Below are 23515 nucleotides of genomic sequence, written 5' to 3'. Positions count from 1 at the left end.
AACCAAGCATCCCTGTGTCTCTGGGCTTTGCCACCCCCTTTCAGGCAGGCAGGCCAGTGGTCTGGCTGAACTGTCCCTTGCCCTCCACAGGGAGGTGTCCAAAGCCCCTGAAGAATCGTGATGTCATCACCCTCCGTTCCTGGCTGCCCATGGGCACTGATTACATCATTATGAACTACTCAGTCAAACATCCTGTGAGTCAACCTGCCTTCCCTGCTGGGTGGGCAGGGGAAGGTACCAGGTAGGGCTAGGCCAGTAGGCCTAGCCCAGGGAGAGGCCCCTGGCTGCCACCAAGACTTCCCTGTGACTTCAGTCCAGACACAAAGCCTCCTATCCCTGTTTCCTACCTACACAGTGAGAATAATGGCTCATCTCCCTGCTGGGGCTTTTAAGCAGACGAGTGTGGACCATCACTCTGGACAAGTGGATGGGAGGGGCTGGCTGGGAAAAAGGGAACAGGAGTGAGAGGTAGGGTCCCCTGGCCCTTCCTGAGGCTGTGTTTTGATCTCCATGGCAGGCAGGACAGGCAAGTGCAGGTGGCCTGGGAAAGGATGAGAGAGAGTGTGTGTGTGTGTGTGTGTGTGTGTGTGTGTGTATACACACACCCATGTGTGTACTTATAAACCCTCACCCCAGACTGGGGTCTTTCTGGAGGGGAACGGAGGAAATTTAGAGGGATAATGATGACCTAGTCCGACTCCTCTCTTTCTTCTTACCCTGATATCAGGTCTGGTCTGGAGTGGATGCCAGGGCATGTGAACCAATTCTGTGTGTGTGTTTAGTACTCACAAAGACACCACCTTTTCCCACACCTTGAGTCTCACCTCCCTGTGCCTTCCATCCCCAGAAATACCCGCCTCGGAAAGACTTGGTCCGAGCTGTGTCCATCCAGACGGGCTACCTCATCCAGAGCACGGGGCCCAAGAGCTGCGTCATCACCTACCTGGCCCAGGTGGACCCCAAAGGTGAGGGCTTGGCCCTGGAATCCCATCATGGGATCCTTCCCTATACCACGGCGATGGGACTTGATCTAGTTGATCTACTGGGATCCAGAAGGGCCTCTGTTAAGAGGGGTTTTGTATTTTGGGGCGTCTGTACCCAAAACATTCTTTGAGCCAAAGTTTGAGACTTTATAGTGTTTTGAAAAGCAAGGATCAAGGTGGTAGTCACTGCCCCAAGACGAAGCTTATAGCTCTCTTCCTGGGCTCCTATGCCCCCATGCTCTGACTTGCTCCCCTCTCACTGGCTACTCCCCCTCTGTCTTGTTGGCTTCTATCCTGGAGGTCTGGGTTTCCCAGGCCCCAGTCCTTTTTCCCTTGGGAGGGCTCAGCCATTCCCCAGGCTTCTGTGGCTAGGTGACCACATGTCTTTCTGCTTAGATCCAGGTCCTGGTGGCCATTGGCCTCCTCAATGTGTCCCTCAGGATGTCTCTTAGGACCCGAGGCTCGATGTGTCCAATGCTGAACTGTCTCCCTCCCTAACTTGTCCCTTCTCCTGAGTCTCTTCCCTCTAGTCACTCATGCCCAAAACATGGTGGTTGTGGGGGGTCCCCTCTTGTCAGCTCCCAAATCGTTAATTAGTATTGATTCTACCTCCTAAATAGCTCCTGAATCTGTCATTTCTTTCCACACTCAGCCACCCTGTCTGTCCATACAGATTTTTTCCAAAGGACTTATTTCCTTGTGACTCTCTTCTGCTTAAAATCCTTTTGTGATTTTTCCATTGCCCTCACAGTGAAGTCTAAGCCCCCCTCCCCAGGTTTCCCAGTCCCTTCTCAGAGCTATACCTTCCTACTTGTCTAAGCAACCCTTTCCCTCAGCCTAAAACACCTCTCTGCCCTTACTCATCCCTCCAGGGCTGCTTCACCTCCTCTATCCCTGATACCCAGAGGAGCTGCTGGCTCCCTGCCCTGTGGGCCCATCCCCCTCTAGCAGAGCACTTGGCACACTGTCGGGCTCCCCCAGCAGTGAGTTCCTCTCTGGGTCCCCAGGGCTGGTCCAGGGTGGGTGTCACTGAGTGACTGTGGAATGAGTGAGGGAATGAATGAATGACTAGAGGCGGGGTAGGCTCTTGAGCATCTTTGCCTGGGTATCCCCCCAGCACCACTGAGGGTCCACTGGCCCAGGCCCAGAGCTCCCCAGCACCTCACTGAGTGAGTTTTTTGGGTGTCAGAGGCAGAGCAGACACTTGGGGATGAGGCGGGTGGAGAATTGGGCCACGGATTCCAGGTCAGGCCAGGCTGAAGAGGTCATGCAGCAGCTAGGCTTCCTGCACCAGGGGGCTTAGAAGGACAGGCAGAGCAGGGGATGAGCATCAGGGCCATTCAAGATAGTGGGACTGGGTATGAGAAAAGGGAGGTAAGTGTGAGTTGAGGGGAGGCAGCAGGCAGAAGCTTGATTGGCCAGGATTTTAACTCATGTGTGGCCTGTGATCACCGTGGACCCTGTGGTCTTCTTTCATGCAGCCCTTGGACTCAGCAGAGGGCAGAGGCAGTCGGGTGGTAGAGGTGGAGGGTGTAACAGAGTTGAGCCTGAGGACCTTGGTCTAAGATGGAAAGAGGGAGTGAAGTCGATGACGTCTTACAGGACTTGCCTCACTCTGCCCCCTCCCTATGGAGAAGAGTGTGTTCTCCCTGGAAACCCCAGGTTGGAGTAAGGGAGCTGGTGTGTGTGTTTGTAGGGGGGCTGGATCCTTGGATCCCTAGGGCTGCTGCTTCCTTTTTCTTCTCACTACCCTTTCCTGCCCTCATAGGCTCCTTACCCAAATGGGTGGTGAATAAATCTTCTCAGTTCCTGGCTCCCAAGGTGAGTGACCATGGGACTTGGCGGGTGTGGAGGTTGCGGGGAGAGCGTTCTGGGATGCAGGGATGGAGTCCGGGAATGGGAGTCAGGGGGCGGGGCCAGGGCTGAGGGGCGGGGTTACGAAACCCGAGCAGGAGTCAGGATCCTGGGAACTGCAGTCTGAGCCGCTGGAGGGCGTGGGAGCGGGCGCGGTGAAGGCCTAGTCCCGCTCCCAGCTCACCCCTTATCCGGCGGTACAACCGGTCCGCAGGCCATGAAGAAGATGTACAAGGCGTGCGTCAAATACCCTGAGTGGAAGCAGAAGCATCAACCACACTTCAAACCGTGGCTACACCCGGAGCAGAGCTCGTTGCCCAGCCTGGCGCTGTCGGAGCTGTCGGTGCAACATGCGGACTCGCTGGAGAACATCGACGAGAGCGCGGTGGCAGAGAGCCGGGAGGATCGCACAGGCAGCGCGGGCGGCGAGGGCAGCGATGACGACACTTCGCTCACCTGAGCGCTGCACCATGGCAGGGACGGCGATACGACGGGGTGGAGCCCAGAGGCGGTGGATCCTCCCCCCGCTTTCTCCCCTCCCCCACCTCCTGCGTCTCCTGGGGACGCTGGGCTCGGGCCCAGGCTGGCGCTGCGGCCTGGCTGGACACAGCCCCAATAAATGATCCCACAGCCTCATCTGGCTCATCACTGTGCCTCCTTCCCACTTGCTCGGGGCACGGGCACCGCCCTCGGTCCCTTTGTTCTACAGTTCATTTTGTTAATTTTATTACTGATCATGGGCTTTTGCTCCTTTAGACATCCCCTCGTTTCCCCATGTGAAGCGGGGGTGGTTGTCAACCCTCCTATCCGTGGTGTGTTCATTCATTAGTTTACTCTTCATTCATCCACCTGTCCTTGTTGTGTGTTTATCCTGCCATTCACTCAGGCTCTTAGGCTAACTTTCACTGCTCTAAGAGAAGAAGCAGGTCTGGTCAGGGTCAGAGAATGGGGTTCTATTGTAAGACCTGCAGCCTAAGACTCCCTGGGTCCAGCCTATGGCCTGGGGGTCTGACACGTGCCTGTTGTGACAGAAGGAGGGGCAGAGGTCCTTGGCTCTCAGACCACAGGGCTGTAGGCCCAGAGCTTAGGTTGGGGCAGCATTCTCTGGAGGAAGTTTGGGGGTTGAGGGGAATGTCATCAGACTCCAGTGTAGTGAAGGGACCAGGCCCTGTGAATTGAGTCCTTTCTACTTCAGGCCTGTGCTAACAGAAAAGGTGGGGCCTCCAACCCCTTGCCAAGATGCCAGTCCCCTGGTCCTGTGTTCCCCACAGCAGCTTTGAAGTCTAGAGGGATGCCTGGGCCTCTCCTTTTCTCTGTAGCCCACCGGTGCCCTCTGCTGCTTGAGGGTCACCTCTGCTCTCAGGTCGGGAGGAGGGCCCTGTGCTCCACCCCTCTCCAGTGTTTAAGTTCTCCCCAAGGTCTGGCCCTCCACGCTCCCGGGAAACGACCTACCTTTGCCTTGTCAGGAAGACACTTGGAGTCCACTTTTTCCTGGAAGGGCAGGGTGAATATCCAGTAGGGGTAGGCAGGAGATTCTGTAACTCACTAAGACTTGGCTGGTTTACCCAATACTGGCTTTTTAACTTTGGGCAAGCCCTGGAGCTTCTTTGGAGTCTCGTTTCCTAATCTATAACTTGGGGTAATAGTTTTTACCTTGAGGCAGATTGAGACAGAAGAAATAAGTTGCCCAGCCCTGGGCTTGGCATGTAGTAGGTGCTCAAATTAATGACACCCAATCTCAGCCCTGGACACAGGACCTGGGAATGCCTGTCAAACCCCAGACCCTCATCTGCTGTGTATCCGGGTAGGATGAGTGGAAATCTCCCATTCTCTAGGCCAGGGAAGCTGCATGGCCGCCGGGATCTCAGGCTGCAGCCTTTAAGGGATCCTTGGACACTCTGACTTGCATCTTCCCCACCACCTTGCTCCTGAGAGATGTGGGCCCAGGGACAGAAGTAGGATATTCTCGAAGAATGAAGTGGGTAAGGACTTCTGGAGGAAGGGGTCGGGAACTTGGGTTTTCCAGCTTCCTACTGCCCCTTACCGCTCTGGGGGTGGGGCGGTTTGTGACTTGTCCCTCCCAGGGAGAGGGGTGGCAGGAGGCGGAGAGGCTCAGGAGGAGATGGGAGACTCAGAGGGCGGGGATGGGGGAGGCAGACCTCAGCTTCAGGAGACGTAGACGGATCTGTGAACAGCGAGATGGACAGGGGAGACGCACAGATCAATGTGTCCGCAAGGCCGGCGAACTCCAGGACCGTGACTGGGCGTGGCCGGGAAGGAGGCGGGTCCTTGCCCCGTTCCCCGCCCTCTCCTCCCCGGGGCGTCACGTGGGGCGGGCGGAAGCGCCCGGCGGGGTGGGCGCGCCCGGCCTGCGGCCGCGAGTTGGCTACGACGGTGTCGTTGGTGGCGCCGGGGCTCCGGCAACGCGCGTGGAATCTTGGATCAGAACAGGTCAGTACGGCAGGCGGGGCTTCCCCGTCCGCCGCCCCTTGGCCAGGTGTGGCCCGGAGTTTCCCCATTCCGCGGAAGGGCACGCCGAGGCTGCGCGGCAACTCTGCGCCCGGCACCTACTTCCGCGGGAGTTTCTCTAGGTCACGTCTTCTGACTGGCGGCGGGGATGCAGTCGCCTCCTGAGGATATGCGGTCGGACCAGAGACGGTAGGGAGGAGGGCGAACCGGCGGGAAAGGGGGCTTCCAGCCCTTAGCCCTTTGGCGTGAAGCCTCCCAGGTTCCAGAGCTAACCCGCTTTCGGGTGCCTTGATTTTTTCGTCTGTGAAATGAAGGCTCCCACTTCGTTGACTGCGGAGACCCTTACAGGTCTGCTGGTTCATATGACCTTATGCACTGGACCTGGGGTTCTAGTGATCTTGGGCAGACGACTTCCGGTCTTTGCGCCCCAATTCCCCATCAGTAAATGGGGGCATGGCCTCCCAAGAGCCCCTACTTGGCCCAGTTGCTGGAAAAAGGAGGTGTGTGTGTTCACTGAACGGGGTCAAGCCGGGAGTGGTTATTGGGACTGGAGGAAGCAAACTCAGAATGCGGCCTGAGGGTGTGTGGTGGGTGTCTGGTCCCAGATCTCCAGGGCTGATTTTTAGTGCTGGGGAGCTCTGGTCGGCATCTGGTATATGCACCCCACTGCCCCAAGGCTCCTGTCCCGGGGAGCCTGCTTTGATCCCCAGGCTTGGTGGCGGGAGCGCTATAGGGTTGGACAGATGTATGGAGGTACTCAGGGAAGGATTTGACTGTGCGGCAAGATCCAGACAGAGACACCCAGAATACCTGTGCTCAGAGAGCAGTGTGTCTAGGTTGGGAGAGACCTCCCAGCAAGCTCATTACAGGGTAGAAGGAGCCCAGCAGCGTCCGAATACAGGTGCAGACAGGTACTGGGGTGGAATCAGACACTGAGACTCTTGGAGGCTCAGAGAGGAGATGATTGGAAATGGCCTTGGCAGTTAAGTGGTAATTCACAAGGATAAGGACTCTCAGAGGAAGGCAAAGCTTGTGCAAAGGCAGGAACTTTCATGGTGTGTTTGAGGAATGACAAAGAGATGGAAGTGGCTGGAATGAGTGGCAGAGGTAGGGTGTGGAGAGAACCAGTCCCCCAGACTCATGGTTGGCTGAGGATGGTCCAGACCTTGCCTTGGGGATCCCCTCTCCCCGTTTGCTGCTTGCTCACTGGAGTAGGGCAGGAGGGGATGTTCCCAGGCAAGAGTCCTAACAACTGTGAAGTGGAAGTGGACAGATTTCTCCCAGGCTTTGTTGGGGCATTCAGACCTCCCCAGTCAACCCTAGCCTCACCCCCACCATCTCTCAGACTCCAGTCATGCCTTTCCATGTGTCAAGCCTCAGCTGTTTGTGCAGGTTGCTTGTCTTCCCCACTACCCGTCTGCCCCCGCCCCCTCCCGCCTGGGGAAGTTTTCTCCCCATCAAACCTCCTGGATCTCCTTGGAACTCTGTGATAAAGGGGACTGCAGAGCCCAGGACTGACTGGGACCTGGGACAGTCTCTGTGCAGCCACCAAACTCTGTGTGACTCTGCACATTCCCAAACTTCTCCATTTCCCCGTCTGCAGGGTTGAGTAATAAGACCTGGTTCCAAGCTCCAAAGAGAGAGACTGCTGGAGCAAGAATTGAGCCTGTCTGAGTCTAAATCCAGCCCCCAACCTCCACCAAGGGTGTTTGGGAGAACACTCACTGACCCACAAGGAGAACACTCACCCCCAGGGAGAACCTGGGGGGAAGGAGTCACTTCAGAGGGGTATGGGGCCTCTGAGAGTCCAAGGGGCTAGGTGTGGACTAGCTTAGTACAAAGCCCTAGGAGAGAAGGGAGTCCCCTCCACTCTCCAGGGGCCCTTTCCCTTCCCCACCCCACTCTTCCTTTGGCTGAGCTCAAAGCCAGCCAGCTGATGCTCAAACAAGTGGCCTCTGTTCCTAGGATAGGGGGAGGGGAGGCAGGCCCTGGGCTGCAGGCCCGTCTGTCCAGCACTGACCCTGGCCCCCGCCCTTCACTCTGGATCTTAACCCTTGGGGACCTGGGGTGGGTACTGGGCTGTTTGCAGGCGGGTACCTCTTGCCCACCAGCTGTCCCCTCCACCCCACTTTAGGGTTCCCAGGGTTCTGTTGCTGAAGGAGTGGGTGCAGTAGGACATGAATTGGAAATGGAGAAGCAAGGACGGAATGGAGGTGGGAAGGAGGCCATGGACAGTTAGGAATCACTTGGCCCAGAAGCTTTTTTCATAGATAAGGAGACTGAGGTCAGGGGCCAGAGATCAGACCAGGATCACACAGCAAGCCCTGGGCTGAGGCGGGGCAGGAGGGGGGGTCCAAAGTGACCCAACTTCTTGTCTGGGCCCTCTTGGGGAGAGGAAAGGGAAATGGAGAGAGCTCTACTTGATTTGAATACCTACCGTGTGCCTGACACCGCAAATTTGTTACTTTATTTAACTTGACATCATTCCGTGAGACAAGGGTCATCTTCTAGTAACATAGAGGAAGAAACAGCCTCAGAGAGAGCTGAGTAATAGCTCCAGTGAGAATGACCTCGGCAAAGCACACAGCACCTCTGTGGGCACTATTACATATGTTAACTGGTTTCGTCCTCCCAACAAGCTAAGAAGTCAAGTACCGTTCTACAGATAAAGAAACTGAGGCACAGAGAGGTTAGATAACTTGCCCAAGATCACAGCAAATAAGTGGTAGAGGCAGGGTCAGGACCCAGGCGTTGGTTTGCCTCTTGTGATCTGATTTCCCCTCCCCCAGCCTGACATCACTCCTTGAGCTCACTCCTTGAGCTCCATCCAGGGTTCCTCTCAGTGAGGGGCTTTCTCCTGGGTAGTGGCCAACGCAGCCTCTAGCACAGAGTGTGACCCCAGCCAAGCAGACCTGGCCCTACCTTAGGAGCAGAATCCAGTCCCTTGGGCCACCCCTGTCCCGCGTCTCAGTCAGGCTGGACTCTTTTCCCCCTCCACAGCCCCGTGTGGCGGGGCATTTATTGTTTCCGGAAGAGATTCTGCACCAAGGATTTGAACAGCTGGAGGATATGGGGAGGCCGTCAGAGATTCCCTACAAGTATACTCCCAACAAAGTTCGGGGACTCAACACCAATACCCAGCCCTGATCAGAGAGGACATCTTGTCCATTTAGACTCTCCCCCTCGACCCCACTGTCAGGTCCCCGGACCTGTAGATTCTAACCAGAGTTCTGGAGAGGACAGTCCCAGCCCCTGAAGGCAGATGACCCCAGGTTCAGGGAAGGCCAGAGGTGGAGGGAGGGAGGGCAGTGCATAGCTGGTCTTCCACGTGACCTTTGTGTGGAATTTCTCGCTGTCTCATCCTTTAGAACATAGTTCAGAAGGGGAAGAAAGATTCTGTCCCATAAACAGGACGTCTGTCCCAGACCATTGGGACAGTCAGAGTCGCTGGGAGGAGGTGTGGAGTTAAGTGACCAATTCAGTAACAAAATTATTTTTTGATAGTAATACTAGTAGCAGTAGCTACTGTTTCTTGGAAGCTTATTATGTTTCAATCACCATGCTAAACATTTTATGTAGTGATTTCATTTAATCCTCAGCAACAGTTTTATAGATTAGGCACTGTTCCCATTTTACAGATGAAGAAACTGAGGCCTTGAGAAGTTATGTAATTTTCCTGAGATCATTTATTATATGGAAGAGCTGGGAGTCTGAATTTCTGAAACTTCACAGTGAGAACCCTGAGCACTAGGAGATACTGCAGGCAGACAAGAGCCAAACCCCATCCTTCCCTGGAAACTCCTGGTTGGGGAGGTAGGCAGGGACTAGAGGGCCGCCCGGGCAGGTGACTTTCCTGGCGATGTGCTGTGGGAATGGGATGCCAGCTTGCAGGCTGTACTGGGTGCCGTCAAGTTCTAACCCTCAGACGCCCAGCCCTAGGATGAGGAACTCCTGCTCACTGCCCTTGTCCTGTTCAGTTTGGACAGTGGTTCTCCCGTATAAACTGGACAGGAAAGGGCAGTGGTTGAGTACAGTGGTTCTCCTTTTTACTGATGAGAAAACTGAGGTCAGTAGATGTTAAGTGACGTGCCTAGAATCTTTCAGCTGAGGAAAGGGAGAACTGGGACTCGGAGGCACTCCACCTCCCCGCCTGGTCAGGGCTCTGGGCCTCTGAAGCTCTGAGCTTCCTTCAAGTACTGCTCACCTGCCTTGTCACAGAGTCCAAGTCATCTTCTCTGACCAAACCAGTGTCAACTGAAAAAATAGTCACAACCTAGCAGTTGAGGGTTCTGTTTTATTTCGTGGGAATTTTTAGGACTTCAGGCCTCAGAAATAGCATCTCCAGTGACCCCGAGAGAACTATTCCCAGGAGGCTGGGGGAGGAGTCACAGAAGCTTGCTGCAAGGGGCAGGTAGTTTGAACATCAAAAGATTATTGTTAATTAAGGAAAATCAGATATCTCAAATTAAGGAATTTAGCGCTTTTCTGTGTATGGGAACATGCAAGGAAATACTTCATTTCACACCGGAATGGATTCCTATCAAGGTATCTGGGGCCTGGTACCTGTGGGGTGTCTGAGACTGAATGAACAAACCTGGGGAACGTGGTTCCAGAGCTAAGAGGCCGAGAAGCAGAGACCAGCTGTGGTCAAGAGTGTGATGCCCATGGCCAGTGGGGTCTAGAGGAGGATTCAGGGACCAGAGAGTATACCTACCCCACCCTGGGAGGAGGATGTGGCAAAATCTTCCTCCTCCTCATTGTTGTGAGGGCAAGCAGGACCCTGACCTCTCACAGCCACCCCTCTGTCCCCATTTTCAGGGCAGGGAATCTGAGGTCACACCTGGAATCTCAGCTGCCCAGGGCCTTTGGCAGAGCCTAGTCCTGCCTTCCCAGCCCTGCCCTCCCTCCTTCTGGCCAGGCCAGTGCTGGGGTGGGTCAGACTGAAGGACAGGGGAACAGGAACCGGGCTGACTACGTACAAGTACAGATTGTCCCCTCTCCCAGGTGCCTGGGTCTCCTCTGTGGCCTTCCCTCCCCCCGCTCGGGGCACTACCCTACCTTTGGGCATCCCCTTCTCTCCTTCCCTCCCCTCCTTCTTTTTCCCACCATAATGCTGGGCCAGGGCTCTGCCTATAATCAGGCCTAGAGTCAGGTCCTTGGCCGGTCTATCCCTGGCCTCTGGTTCAGTGAGAGACCTTTGGCTGGTCATGGACTCAACTTTCCTGGAACTTCAGGGAAGGAGCAAGAAGCAACAGCACCGTTTTTAAAATATCTGTATTTATAGAAATACGCTAAGATATGGCAACCCAAATATCTCCTGTTGATTTATGAATATGATCAATAGGAACTGCTATAGAACAGAAGAAAAGGTAAATCCTTAAAATACTCAATTCTAAAAAAAAAAAAAGGCAGTACCTGGGACTTCCCAGGCTCCCAGGTTCAGACAGCTCAGGACAGAAACCAAACAGCACAGGTAGAGGGTGGGGGTGGGCTTCTCCATTCCTGCACTCCCTCTCCCCACATTGGGCAGCTGGGATTTTAGGAGTCTGAGATTGTGGGTACTGGGATTCAAGGGTTTTATGTGTTGGTGATCCCCAGCTTTCAGTTTTCTTAGATTGGAGAGTCCAAGAGTCTGCAGAGCCTCGAGATGGGCTGAGTGGATCCTGAGTTGAGGCTAAGCCCTGTGCCACACTTTGGCCACCTGGTGCCAGATGGACAAGGCCTGGAAAGTTTCTCAGGGCTGCCTGAAGTGGGGGTGGGGCAGGGGGTAGACAGAGGCCCAGCCACCTCCAGGCACTGTGTGCCCTTTGTACCCACTGCTCCCAGCAGACACACCCAGGAGGCACACACCTCTCAAAAAATCTGAAAACCAGGCCCTGGAATGGACTAGGTGGTAGCTGAAGAGATAGCCATCTTAATGGGGGTGGGAGAGAAGACAGACAGCAGCCAGGGCTCCTCTTCACTCCCTGGGGGTGGGTGGGGCTGTGCTCCTGGAGAACCGGGCTAGGATTGAGAGGGGCCCAGCTTGGGTCCCAGAGCAATGCCTGGTCACACTGCTGGCGCACCAGGCCCTCTCAGCACATGTGGAATGTGGCTTAGCAGGCCCAGGTCCAGCTCTGAAGTGTCAGAGCCAGGCTCAAGGGCTCTGATGGGATGGTGGACAGAGGCCCGGGCCCGGGAGGCCCTGAGCCTCCTCAGGAGACAGGGAGACTGGGCCTTGGCTGAGAGCCTTCAGGTAGTTCACAGTGCCTCCCCCATCTCCTCCCAGTGCCCATGTGGGTCTGTGGGCACCGCAGTTGCCCTCAAAGAGACCTGGGCATGGAGGCAGGAGCTGCCCCATTGGGTGGAGAGCTGTTCCCTCCCCATGAGGGAAGCGCAAGACTTCCTGCCTGGGTGAGCCCCTTTCTGCTGTGTTCCTGTGTGCGCATGGGTGTGTTCTCAAACCCAGGTTCTTCCTTGGAGGACCGTGCTTTTGCCTTTGCGTGGGTGCCATCAGCATTCCATGTCCCTGGCTCTGCACCCCTTGATGTGTGAGCTGGGTGAGCCTTTTGCCCATTTGAATGGGGACCTTCACCCAGTCAGGCCCTGTGTGGTTCTGTGTTTCCAGAGGCTCTAGCATGTTAGGGAGACAGGGCCTCCCCAAGGGGCAGGCTGGGGACTGAGCTTTGCCAGAGGACAGTAAGACAGCTTTGGGCTGGAATCTCTTGCTTGGTAAAGGGGTCCTGGAGGCCCAACTCAGGTCCTGCCTTCTCCCTCAGTTCAGTTCAGTTCAGTTGCTCAGTCATGTCCAACTCTTTGTGACCCCATGGACTGCAGCACACCAGGCCTCCTTGTCCATCACCAACTCCCGGAGTTGACTCAAACTCATGTCCATTAAGTCAGTGATGCCTTTTCCTCAGACTGGGGCCGTTCCTCCTGGTGTCTCCTTGCTGTAAAGACGGATAGCTGAGTCTAGGGAGGCCAGAGATGCAGGGAGTGTCTAATGGTTCTAAGGGCTCTGTTCCAGGACGTGAACCCAAACAGTCATCTGCCTCTACTGCCTGTGACTTGAAAATCCACATTTCTTAGTGTGGGACTGGCCCAGCCACTTGGAGATGGGGGGTTAGTCCAGTGTCTTTGAGGTCACCTCCCCCTGATGCTTCTTTTCTTGGGAATAGTTCTTTCCAGTTCAGGCTGGGTGGTCTGGGTCCTGTCCTGACTTGTGTGGCCCTGGTTAGGTTCTTGTTCCTTTCTGGGGCTGACTTTCCCCTTCTGGAGGTGGGGAGGATTGGGTTAGGAGGTTCCTAAATGGCTCAGGAGCAGGTGCTTGGGGATGTGGGGCCAGGAACAGACAGGGCTGGGATCTGACAGGCAGGAGCTGGAGCTGCAGCTGGTGGGTGTGAGCAGAATGGGAGGCACCTAGTCTGGCGGCCTGAGGGCCAGGTTCTAGCCACTGATAGCAGTGTGACCTTGGGCACGTCATCACTTGCCTGGGATCCTAGCTCTCCACTTGTAAAATCAGGAGATTTCATTCAAGCAGTAGATATTCCCTGTCTGCCAACCTTAGGCTGGTAACTGAGGATGCAGGGAAATCAGACCCTGGTCCTGCCTTCAGGGGGCACCCAGCCAAAGCTGGGGCGAGATGTGACACAATGATAGTGACATCTCGGTGTGACCCAGGCTGTGACCATGGGCGTCGGAAACTGCTGCCTGGAGAAGGTGACACTTGAAGGGCGAGGTAGAGGGAACGTGCTGAGCAAAGTCCTGGAGATCTAGTGTCCAGCGGTGAGAGTGGAGGGAATGGACTGGAAGGGAGGAGTGAGGGGTGGGAGCTAGAGGGTGGGGGAAATGGGGAGCCATGGAAGGAGCAGGCAGGCAGGCAGGAGAGGCAGGTGTTGAGCTCAGAGACTTCTGGAAGTTTAGGGCTGTTCAGACCTGCTCCAGGGAACTGTCAGTGGTGTCTGAGAGTCAGGACTTCCCCTGTGTGGGTGAGGGCCCCTCAGCAGTGTTTTTCTAGCCGGCCCAGTAGGAAGTGGCTAGAGCAACCTCAGAGGTGGAGAGAAAGGGCAGGCCCAGCCACGGAGGGTGCCAAGGCATCTCAGAGTTAAATCTTTCACTCCTTGAGCTCTGGACTCGAACCTTGAACCTTGACACCTGCCTCCTCCAGCCATCCCTTACCCTACCCATGTCATGGGCTCCTGCCCCGAGTTTGTGACCAGGGTAAGTCAGGCCTCTGTAGATGTCCGTTCATCCACCACCCCTCTCCACCCCCACCCCAGGCCAGACACTTGTAACCACTGGGGATAGAGCCATGAAGGAGACAGTGCTTCATCCTCCAGCTGAGGAGACTAACAAATGAACAAATAAATATGTAATCCAGTGTCTGCTGGAAGAAGCCTAAGAGTGAGTTGCACTGGTGTCTGGAAGAGTATTTCAGGCAGAGGGAGCTCCAGAGCCCAGCCCTGAGGCGAGAGCACTTGGAGTAGGTTGGGATGATATCGAGGCAGGGACAGACCATGCAGGCCTGGTGGACTTTGGCTTTTACTCTGAGGGAGGTGGGAAGTCACTGGGGAGGGAGAACGGGTAAGCTGGGCTCTGTTTTGAAGGCTTATATTTATTCCTACAAGCCCAGTGTACAGATGGTGAAACCAAGACTCAGAGAAGTTAAGTGAATTCCCAAGTCTCACAGCAGAAGGACCCGCGGCCACCCGCCTGCCCGTGGCCCGTGCACCCTGCAGCCCTTCATGGCTCCCTGTTGTCTGGACAGTCAGGCTGAGTGTCTTAGAGTGGTCTTCAAGGCCCTTCTCAGACTGCACTCATGCTGCCTTCCCTCTCCCACCTGACCTCCTTGCTCCTGATCTCCACACTCTCCCCTCGGAGGACGTGGAGTGGAAGGAGGGGCTCCAGTGTGATGTTGAGCAAGTTGCTTAACCTCTCTGAGACTCAGTTTTCTTCCTCGTCTGTAAAGTTGGGCTAAAACCATCCACTTGTTAGATTGTCATGAAAATTATATGAAGCTATCCACGTAGCAGGGTTGGCCTAGCGCCTGGAGGTGGGAAGCACTCCATAACTGTGGCCTTTTGTCTTTTTAGGCAGGGATGGCTGGGTCAGATAAATGGGTTAGAATGTCCCCTGTGAGTGAGAGAGGAGAGTTTTTCCTGCCTCTTATCTGACTATAGAGCGGGGGGCAGCTGAGGTCCCACAACAGACTGGAGACCAGAGCCCGTGGGGCTGGTCCCCCTGCCCCCGCCCCCCATCTCCCTCTCTCCCTTCCAGCCCCTGCCCTGCCCATCTGGTCACCTCCATGCACCGAAACAGGGGCTTCCTCTTTCAGGTGCCAGCAGCAAGGGCCCTGCTGATCATCTGGCTTGTCACTTCCAGGGACCCACCTAGGGAGAGGACAGGGTCAGGTCCTGTTCTGGGAGGTTGCTTCTGGGTGCAGAGGAGCCCCAGGCTCTCCTCCCAGGTGGCAGGCGTGTTAGGTACCTGGTCGCCTCAGAGGGGGTGGAGTCAAGCTGCCTTCCCCCCTGCCCCTACACCCCCTGTCAAGCCAGGGCTGTCCTCCGTCCCTCTGGCGTGAAGTGAGGGTCTGAAGCACCTGCCTGCTTCTGTCCACTCCTGCTGCTTGGGAGCCCCTCGTCAGCTGTGTGCACTCTCATCCTCCATGTGGTTAGCCCTGTTTCTTCCTGTTTCTGCCTCGTTTGCAGTGTTAAGAGCCCCCCCAACTCCCTCCTGGGGGGCAGTGGTCACAGAAGAGGATCGTCCTGGAGTCATGCTGTGGTATACCTCAACACCTTTGGTGGGGGTGGGCTTCCTGTCCTGCCTAGGGCGTTCCCAGCCTAGGAGGGTGTGTCTGTGACTGAGGCTCCAGGGGGCCAGGCCAGAGCCCGTGCTTTCCTGATGAGCGGGCCCCGGGTCTCTCCGGGTGCAGGGTGGCTGGCTGGGCCACCCTTCAAAGCAAGAAGGGTGGGACCTGAAGAGTGAAGGGTTGGGGGTCTAGGGATGTGGATGGATGTGGCTCAGGGCTGTGGGGTTTGGAGGAGCTCTGTCTTGAAGGAGGGTGGTTAGAGGAGCAGGTGGAGGATGCTCTGATTAAAGGTAGCAGAAGGGCAGGAGGCAGGGAGGAGGGCCCAGGGATCAGGCCGGCTGGGGAGGGGCAGATGGAGAAGAGGGGCGAGTTAGAAACATGGCAGTGGGGAGATGGGGCAACGGGAGGGAGTGGTCCAGGGTGATCCGCTTAGGGGGCGGGTACTGGTAGGGCCAAGAAGGCTAGTATGTCATAGACTTTTTTTTTTAATTGAATCATAGTTGATGTATAATGAATGTTGGATTAATTTCTGCTGTACAGCAAAGTGATTCAGTTATACAGTACATATATGTTCCTTTTTATATTCGTTTTCATTATGGTTTATCACAAGATATTAAATACAGTGCCCTGTGCTGTACAGTAGAATCTTGTTGTTTGTCTGTCATGGGCTTATGACAAGGCCTGAAAACCAAGCCTTTTAACTTTCCACTTCATTTACTGTGAGTGAGGTACTTCAGACATTCACACTTCGTCCTCTCCAGAGTAGAGAGGGGCTTGGGCGTAAGAATGGGAAGGTTTGGGGGAATGGGGGTGAGGGGCAGTGATAGGGTGGCGTCAGATGCTGTCTAGAGGCAAACCACAGGAACCCTGGAGTCTCCTGTTCATAATGGACTCAGTCCACTTCACATTTGAAAGTCCGTGGGCTTTAGTCTGTGATTGGCCTCTGGACCTCTGGTTGGTGGCTGGCAGTGGAGGGGGGAGGTTGTTATTTGGTAAACTATGTCTGAGAACTTTGGGTGGACAAAGACAAAGACAGTGAGGGAGGAGGTAAGCTTTGCAGCTAAGTTTTGCATCTTCCAGTCCAGATGGCCCAGAAAATCGGTTCCGTTTACTATAGTTCTCTTGGAATTCTATGCATATTATATTTAAAATAAAAAAGCTACTTTATAATGATGGTTTTAGGGGAGAAACTGGGACAAACTCAATTCTAATAGACTGAAAATACTTTTATCATTTTTTATTCTAATTATGAAAGTGATAATGCAACTATGAAAACTTTAAACAGTCCAGATGTGGAGGTTGTAGAAAGTGATTAATCTTTCGATTGGGGTAGGAGTTAGGAGTAGGTCTGAAATTTAGGTCGGGAAAGTTCACTGTCCCTTAAATGTCCATCGATCATTAATAAGACTAGTTTTATATTTATTAGGGTGATGCTCAAGGGACTGCTCTAAGGAGGTTGTTAAAATATCCTGCCTCTCACCTGGTCCACTGGGTTCAGATGTGCACTGCCCAAGGGTACCTGGCTGGGGGAGGGTTGGGAGAGGGGGATTGAAACTCAGCCTGTTTTCTTTGCTGAGCTGTATGCCCTGCTATGGGGCTCTTTTAGCAAGAGCTATTTTGTCTAATTTGCTCAACAGCCTTACCTGCTTTCCCCAGGAGAGGGGAGTGGGTGGGTTCACTGTGGGGTGGAGAATGCACTGTATCTGGGGTTCCTCTAGAAGGAGATCCAGGAGACAGTGGGATATCCAGTCTGGAGCCCTATAGGGGGACATGGCTGGAGGCAGGGTGCAGGAGTCATTGGTATCTGGGAAACTGAGAATTCCAGGGTGCTGGTGTCTAGACTAGAGTCTGGCTCCAGGGCCAGCACCAAGGACCCTTCTGGACAGGCCCAGCCAAGGCCTTGGGGCTCAGAACAGGAAGTGTCTATCTCAGCAGCGGAGGAGTAAGCAGATGCCGAGTGAGTGTGGCCTCTAGTACACACATGGTCATGTGTCACGGTCATCTGGGTGACAGCTCCATTCTGTGGAAGGGGAAACTGAGGCTCAGAATGTGACGTGACTTGCCCAGGGTTTCAGGTGAAAAGTGATGGAGCCAGAACTGGAACCTGATCTTGCCTGGCATCCTTGGGGGGATGGGTTCTGGGCTAGAGCTGGTGGCCCCCAGCTCCCCACCAGATAGATGGCCGAGGCAAGCCCTGGGGCCTGGACTCAGTCAGTCCTCACTGCTCTATGGGCTGTACCTTTTCAGCCGCCATCATTCCTGGGACCCGGGAGGACAGGCTACATCAAAGACAGGGTGGGAACAGAAATACAGTGGGCCAGTGAAGGGCCAGAGATCTGGGGCTGGGGTTGGGGCAGGAGACCCCAGTGTGCCTCCTCGGAGCCCGTGTGGCCATCAGTCCCTGAGAAACAGAAAACAGGCTTCTTGGTTCAGGGGTTCGTCAGCTGCCTGCCTGAGCGCTGCACCTGCTGCCTTGCCTGGCAGGGCCTGAGAGAGCTGGCAGAGATCTGCAGAGGGCGGGGGCCACTTCTGCATGCTTTGGGCTGGGAACCCAGCCCCCACCTAGTTCCTCATATCTGAGGGAAGTGTCTCCAAGTCCTCTTGTCTATGTCAACGGAACCCTGAGAACGCCAGGAGGGGGGAGCCGCTGAGGGTGACCCTGCCCACAGGTATGACCAGGTGCTTGGACGGGGGGTGTGGGCAGCGTGGGGGTCTGGCAGTTGGCCACAGTCAGACTGTTGGTAGTGAGTATGGGGACTGAAGGCTGTGTGTGGTGGGGTCAGGTCGGCCGTGTGGGTGCTAGGTGGGGAGGAAGGTGTGTGTCCCTGGAGGCTGTGTGAGGTGTGCAGTTTGTGGTATGGGTGGGCTGTGGTTAGTAGACCGGGGCCTAGCTGGATGTGTACTGCTGTTAGTTCCTGTGTGGAGGGCCTGAGGGCTTTCCTGAGGTCTGGGCGCTGGGGTCCCTGCCCAGCCTGCCTTGGGTGGGGTGCTGTGAAGGGGAGGAGGGGCTGGGGGGTGGAGAGATACAGGCCCCAGGTCTGAAGCTCTAGGCCTGCCTTCGTCCCCTTCCACTCCGTCCACCATTGGGCCTGCTCTTGAATCTGGAGCACAGCTCTGTGTGGGGAGCCGGGGGCGGGCTTTGAAAATACAGTTGGGAAGGGTCCTCGATGAGAGGACTCCAGAACTGAGTGGGGAAGGAGTTAGGATCAGCAAGGCCTCCAGATCCAGGCCTGACTCGTTCATACAAATCAGAATGCAAAGTAGGCTCACACCCACATGGGCCGCCAAGGGCAGATCCCGCGGCCTCCCCGGGTGTCCTTTGCGTCCCCTGTTCCTGCCCCACTGAGCTCTCCCCATCTCTGCACCTGCCACATCCTTTCCCATCCCCGGGCCCTGCACACTGAGTTCCCTTGGCTTAGAAGTGCAGTCTCCTGCTTATCCTTCAAGGCCCAGCTCATGAGTACCCCCTGGAAGCTTCTCTGCCTCCGCCAGACAGACAGTCACATCCTCTGAAGGCCGCCTCTTGGCTCTACAAGTGACCCAGCACCTCACACAGCCTCCATTGAAATGGGATAAAAAACCCAGGCTTGGGCCTTTTTTATGGGGATGATTCAGGTGAAGGTGGAAATTTTATGGGGGCTGGACATGCGGCAGGTATTTAGGAAACCAAGGAAGTGGGAGTGTGCTTGTCCTTAGCTGAGGCTCAGGGCTGCCTTCCTACTGGACTGGCAGTGTTGGGGTCCTCAGTCAGGAGTGAGCAGGGATGCTTGAGAGAGATGCTGGGCTGGGGCAGAGAAGGGGGCGATGAGATTTAAACTCTGCCCTTGGGGTTGGAATGGTAGTTAAAAGACAGAAGTGTAACAGCTTTGGCTCCAGCAAGAGGGACTCAGACTAGACCTAAAGAAGGACTAGTTGCCACGGGTAGAGACTCCAAACGACCCTTACTTACTCTTGGACTAAGTAAGTGTCCTTGTGAGCCCAGTCAGGTCCTGGGCTCTATTGTGGAGGGCAGGGGGAACAAAAAGGTGCAGGCTCTCAGGCCAGGATGGAGGTTGGGTAGAGGTTGGGTAGACCCCCCCTCACAAATGGGACAGCCAGGAACCGAGCAGGAGCAGCACTGAGCTGCATGACTCAGCGTCTGAGGCCTAGGAGCCCAGGGGGCTGTCAGGGAGGACTTTCTGGAGGAGGCAGCCGAGTCAGCACCCGAAGGTGGGAGGATGTGGTTCATTTGCTCATTGTCAGCAGACCATCTGGGGGGCTTCCATGTGTTAAGCTGGTGCCAAAAATGAAACGGAGGGAGTAGTGGGCCAACTGAGCTTGGTTGGGGCTTGGGGCACGTCTCGACAACTTGAGCAAGTCACTTCCTCCCTGTGGGTGTTTGTTTCTTCATCTGTAAACGGCAGGGCTGGAGCCGGTCAAACGATGGTCCAAGAAGGTGTACTTGAGGACACTGAGAATCGTGGGACGGGTTTTGAGCCAGAGTGGGACCCAGGTTGGCCCTGCAGAGTTGCTGGAGGGAGCCAGGGTAACAGCAGGAGCAGGGTGGGCTGGTGAGATGCTGAAGCCTGAGCTGGGCCCTTGGGGTGTTGGGGAGGGGAACCCCCAAACTTGTGGCCAGGCTGTCGCAACGGGATGACACTCTCCTCTGCTGGTCCCTGCTTCCCTGCAGTGGAGATTCAGTGATGTGTCATAGCAGGGGAAGGGCTTAAACCTCCAGACTCCAGACCAGAATTAGTGTGGAGCAAGTGAGGCAGAATAAGTGAGTGCAAAATAAGGGGGAGCGGGAGACCAAAAAGCTCAAGGTAATCCAGGTAAATATTTTTCAGCAATTTTTTTTTTTAATGAAAAAAATCCAGGATAAGCAAAATATCCAAAATTTAAATAAAGAGGTTTAGTATTGCAGATTTTTTTCTTTGTCTTTTTAGGCCCTAGCATGGTTCAGCAGCGCACTGCTCCAAACTTCTTTTTTCAAAGGACTGCTTCCTTCAGGAAGCCTTCCCCGACCCCCAGCCTGGTGAGGGCCCTGTGGGCTGTTTTTCACTGGCTGGGTGGTATCTGATGCCGTCAAGCCTGAGATTCCTGAAGGGTGGGTTGAGGTTGGTCTGGCTCATGCTTTCAATGCCTTGAATGAGGCTGTCCTAGAGGAGTGTCAGTGCGGAGTCCCTGAGTCTGACCTTGGCCTGAAGCCCTTAGTGCAGGAATAGGAACTAGAGAGAGGCCCTGGAGAGGGCTGGGCCCTTCTCAGGGACGGAGAGGTGGTTTCCTGTTTCCCAGCCCTGGTCATTCCAGTAGCCTGGTTGGGTTGTCATGCATCAATCCATGTTGAATCCTGAGAACAGTGCCTGACCTGCAGCAGCTGCTCAGTTAGAGCTTGTCGTTTTTGAAAGGCAGTGTGTAGAGTGGTTAAGAGTCTGGAGCTGCACTGTCCAGTAGCAATGTGATGCAAGCCGCAAATGCAATTTAAAGTTTTCTAGTAGCCACATTAAAAATGGACAGGTGAAATTAATTTTAATACCATAGTTAATCCAAATATCCAAAATGCTATAATTTCATTACGTAATAAAAAGTTATTGAGATATTTCATGTTCTTATTTTTTTTACTAAGTCTTCAGAATCCAGTGTGTGTTGTATAGAGCACACTTCACTATATGGTCGCATCTGGAGTTTCAGTACCTGTATGTGGCTTCTAGAAGTTATTGTATTGCAGGTCTAGACTATATTTAAATTACCCCTTCCCAGCTGTGTGACTTTGGGCAAGTTACTTAACCTCTCTGTGCCTCAGTTGCTTCATCTTAAATTGTGAAGTATGTACCTCATAGGGTTGCTCTGAGAATTAAACAAGTTAATAAAAAGTGCTTTAGGTGTCTGGTGTATATTGATAGTAAACACTATTTGCTGCTGCTATTTAGTTGCTCAGTCGTGTCCAACTCTTTGCAACTCCATGGACTGTAGCCTGCCAGGCTCCTCTTCCATGAGATTATCCAGGCAAGAATACTGGAGCAGGTTGCTGTTTGCTTCTCCAGAGAATCTTTCTGACCCAGGGATCAAACCTGCATTTCCTGCTTGGCAGGTAGATTCTTTACCACCGAGCCACCTGAGAAACCCAAAGACTACATTGTCTTGTTAAATTCTTTTTTTAAAAAAACATCATTTGAGTAGTACTGCCGTTTTGTTTTGTTTTGTTTTCCAACCCTTTATGAAGTACTAATTACTTAAGATTTATTTTAAAATACTCACTTTTAAAACCTGTACCCCCTAAAGCCACCCTGCAGAGACCAGCAGTTTGCGGTTGACCCTGTGCTAGTGGCAGGAAGCGTGGCTCTGCCCAAGACCTGCCCCTTGCACCCACCCTCCTGAGCAGAGCCCCGGCCTCCTGGCCTTGCTGGTGGCCTGCCCTTTGGGATGGCCACTTCTTTCTCCTGCCTGGAAACACCTTCTTTTGGTCCCCATGCACATTTAGGAGCAGGGCCCCTGGGGTCTCGTGGCCCTGCCTCACCCCTCCACCCCGCCGGCTCCCTTGCTTAGAGCCTTGTCTCCTTGGATCTCCCCAGGTTCCCCTTCTCTTTCTGGCAGACTCTGCATTGTGGGGACCCTGCCTCCGTCGTGGAGCTGCATCTACCACTTTCCCGTGTCTTCCTGGGGGGCAGTCCAGCCTCCTGGCCAGACCACTGGTCCTGGGGGAGGGCCAGAGAACAGGGGGTCCTGGCCCCCCTCTTCCATGGTGTGGTCTCCACCTCCAGGCAGGCCTGTTGGGTCTGCTTCTCACCCCCTTGTCAGTCAGCCCCGCGGGAAGGCCCTCCTCCCTTTAACCATCTCCTGCTTTCTTTTGGCTCCCTGAGCCCTCCCTTCTCTTCCTTGGTCCTCTTCCCTTTCTCGCTTTCTTACTTCTCTTTCCTTTTCCCCGTCTTTCCCCCAACCCCTTCCCCTTTCCTCCTCTTCTTCCTGGCATCCAGCCACTCACAGTGACCTTGCCTCTTAGACTTTCTCGTTTACCCTTGTCCTTGCAGCTTCCACCTCAGGCCAAGATGAGGAGCCATTCAGAGTAGCTGCCGCCTCTGGGGGACCCCGGCATCCTGGGCAGCCCCACCGGTGAGTCAGGGGGAAGTGGGGAGCTGGGCTGGGTGTTGTAGGCTAAGCCTCCACCGAGGCCTCATGAAGGTGAGACCCAACGTCCTGTTTTCCATTTATTTATGTATTTTTGGCTGCATGGGGTCTTCGTTGCTGCACATGGGCTTTCTCTACTTTGGAGAGCGGGCACTACTCTCCAGCTGCCTTGTGTGGGCTTCTTGTTGTGGCTTCTCTCTCGTTGCAGAGCACGGGCTCTGTGGTGTGTGGGCTTCGGTAGTTGCGGGCCGTGGGCTCTTGAGCACAGGCTCAGTAGTTGTGCTGCATGGCCTTAGTTGCCCCATGGCACGGAGGATCTTCCTGGACCAGGGATCAAACTGGTGTCCCCTGCGTGGCAAGGTGGAGTCCTAACCATTGGACCACTGGGGAAGCCCCTGTTTTCCATTTTGAAAAACTGAGGTTAAGAGGTAGAGAGAAAGGGTGAAGCCAGAGATCTTGCGAAGAACTTCCCAGGAGGGTTTTGAAGGATGGAGTCAGGCAGGGATCAGTGAGGCAGGTGGGGTGTGTACCTGATTACTTGATTTCCTTCCATGCCTGGTGCATTATGGTCTTATTCTTAATTCCAGATGATCCTGTTATCATCTAAATTGTAATTTGTTGGAAAATGGTATAAAATTAAAAAGATAAAGAGGATACAGTGAAAGGTAACTCTCCCTTTCTTGTCCTCCAGTTGGGAGTCTCCTCCTCAACAGCAGTGTCTTGTATACGTATCCAAGTGTTTTATGTGTATGTGTGCGTGTATGTACACGTATATATTTTCTTTTTCTTTACCCTAGATTTTTATATAATAAAACACTGTTCTGCACCTTGCTTTCCCATCCAACAATAGATCTTTAATATCCATGAATATGAACTTTATTTTTTGGCCATACCTCGTGTTTTGGCCGTGCCTTGTGGCATAGGGGATCCTTAGTTCCCTGACCAGGGATTGAACCTGCATCCCTTGCATTGAAAGCACAGAGTCTTAACCACTGAACTGCCAGGGAATTCCCTGAATATGAACTTCAGAATCTGCCTGTGGGTAATTTTAATTGGGATTGTGTTAGCTTTAGCTTAACCTGGGAAGAACTGCTGTCTTTGTAATGTCGGGAGCCCCTTATCAAAGAACATCACATGTATTTCTGTTTGTTTGTGTCTTCCTTTGGGACCCTCAGGAGCCTTTTAGAAAAATTCACATAGTTCAAAATTTGGGCAATAGAAAAAGATGTAAAGTGAAAAGTTTACCTCCACTTGGAGCTGGGTTTCCAGGGAAGCTGATGGGGCCCAGCGAGAGCCTGGGCAGTGTGTGCATGTTGTC

The 23515-nt window shown here is 54.2% G+C and overlaps 2 protein-coding genes across 4 annotated transcripts in view; both read left to right on the top strand.

Annotated features, from left to right (window-relative positions):
• Positions 1–3470, top strand: part of STARD10 (StAR related lipid transfer domain containing 10) — a 28046-nt gene extending 24576 nt beyond the window's left edge. For all 3 annotated transcript variants that reach the window (XM_055549005.1, XM_055549006.1, XM_055549007.1), the window contains 4 exons: positions 91–194; positions 848–965; positions 2752–2804; positions 3052–3470. In XM_055549005.1, coding sequence (XP_055404980.1) covers positions 91–194; positions 848–965; positions 2752–2804; positions 3052–3297 — 521 coding nt within the window. In that variant the 3' untranslated portion in view covers positions 3298–3470. The remainder of the gene's footprint in view (positions 1–90; positions 195–847; positions 966–2751; positions 2805–3051) is intronic.
• Positions 3471–5441: 1971 nt separating this feature from the next.
• ARAP1 (ArfGAP with RhoGAP domain, ankyrin repeat and PH domain 1) overlaps positions 5442–23515 on the top strand; it is a 61851-nt gene continuing 43777 nt past the window's right edge. The window contains exons 1-2 of the mRNA XM_055549004.1: positions 5442–5654; positions 22101–22182. Coding sequence (XP_055404979.1) covers positions 5615–5654; positions 22101–22182 — 122 coding nt within the window. The 5' untranslated portion in view covers positions 5442–5614. The remainder of the gene's footprint in view (positions 5655–22100; positions 22183–23515) is intronic.

The sequence above is a fragment of the Bubalus kerabau genome, chromosome 15 (genome assembly GCF_029407905.1).
Source record: "Bubalus kerabau isolate K-KA32 ecotype Philippines breed swamp buffalo chromosome 15, PCC_UOA_SB_1v2, whole genome shotgun sequence".
Taxonomy (NCBI): domain Eukaryota; kingdom Metazoa; phylum Chordata; class Mammalia; order Artiodactyla; family Bovidae; genus Bubalus; species Bubalus kerabau.
The sequence above is the reverse complement of the archived record's forward strand: the minus strand, read 5'-3'. Positions and strand labels throughout refer to the sequence as shown.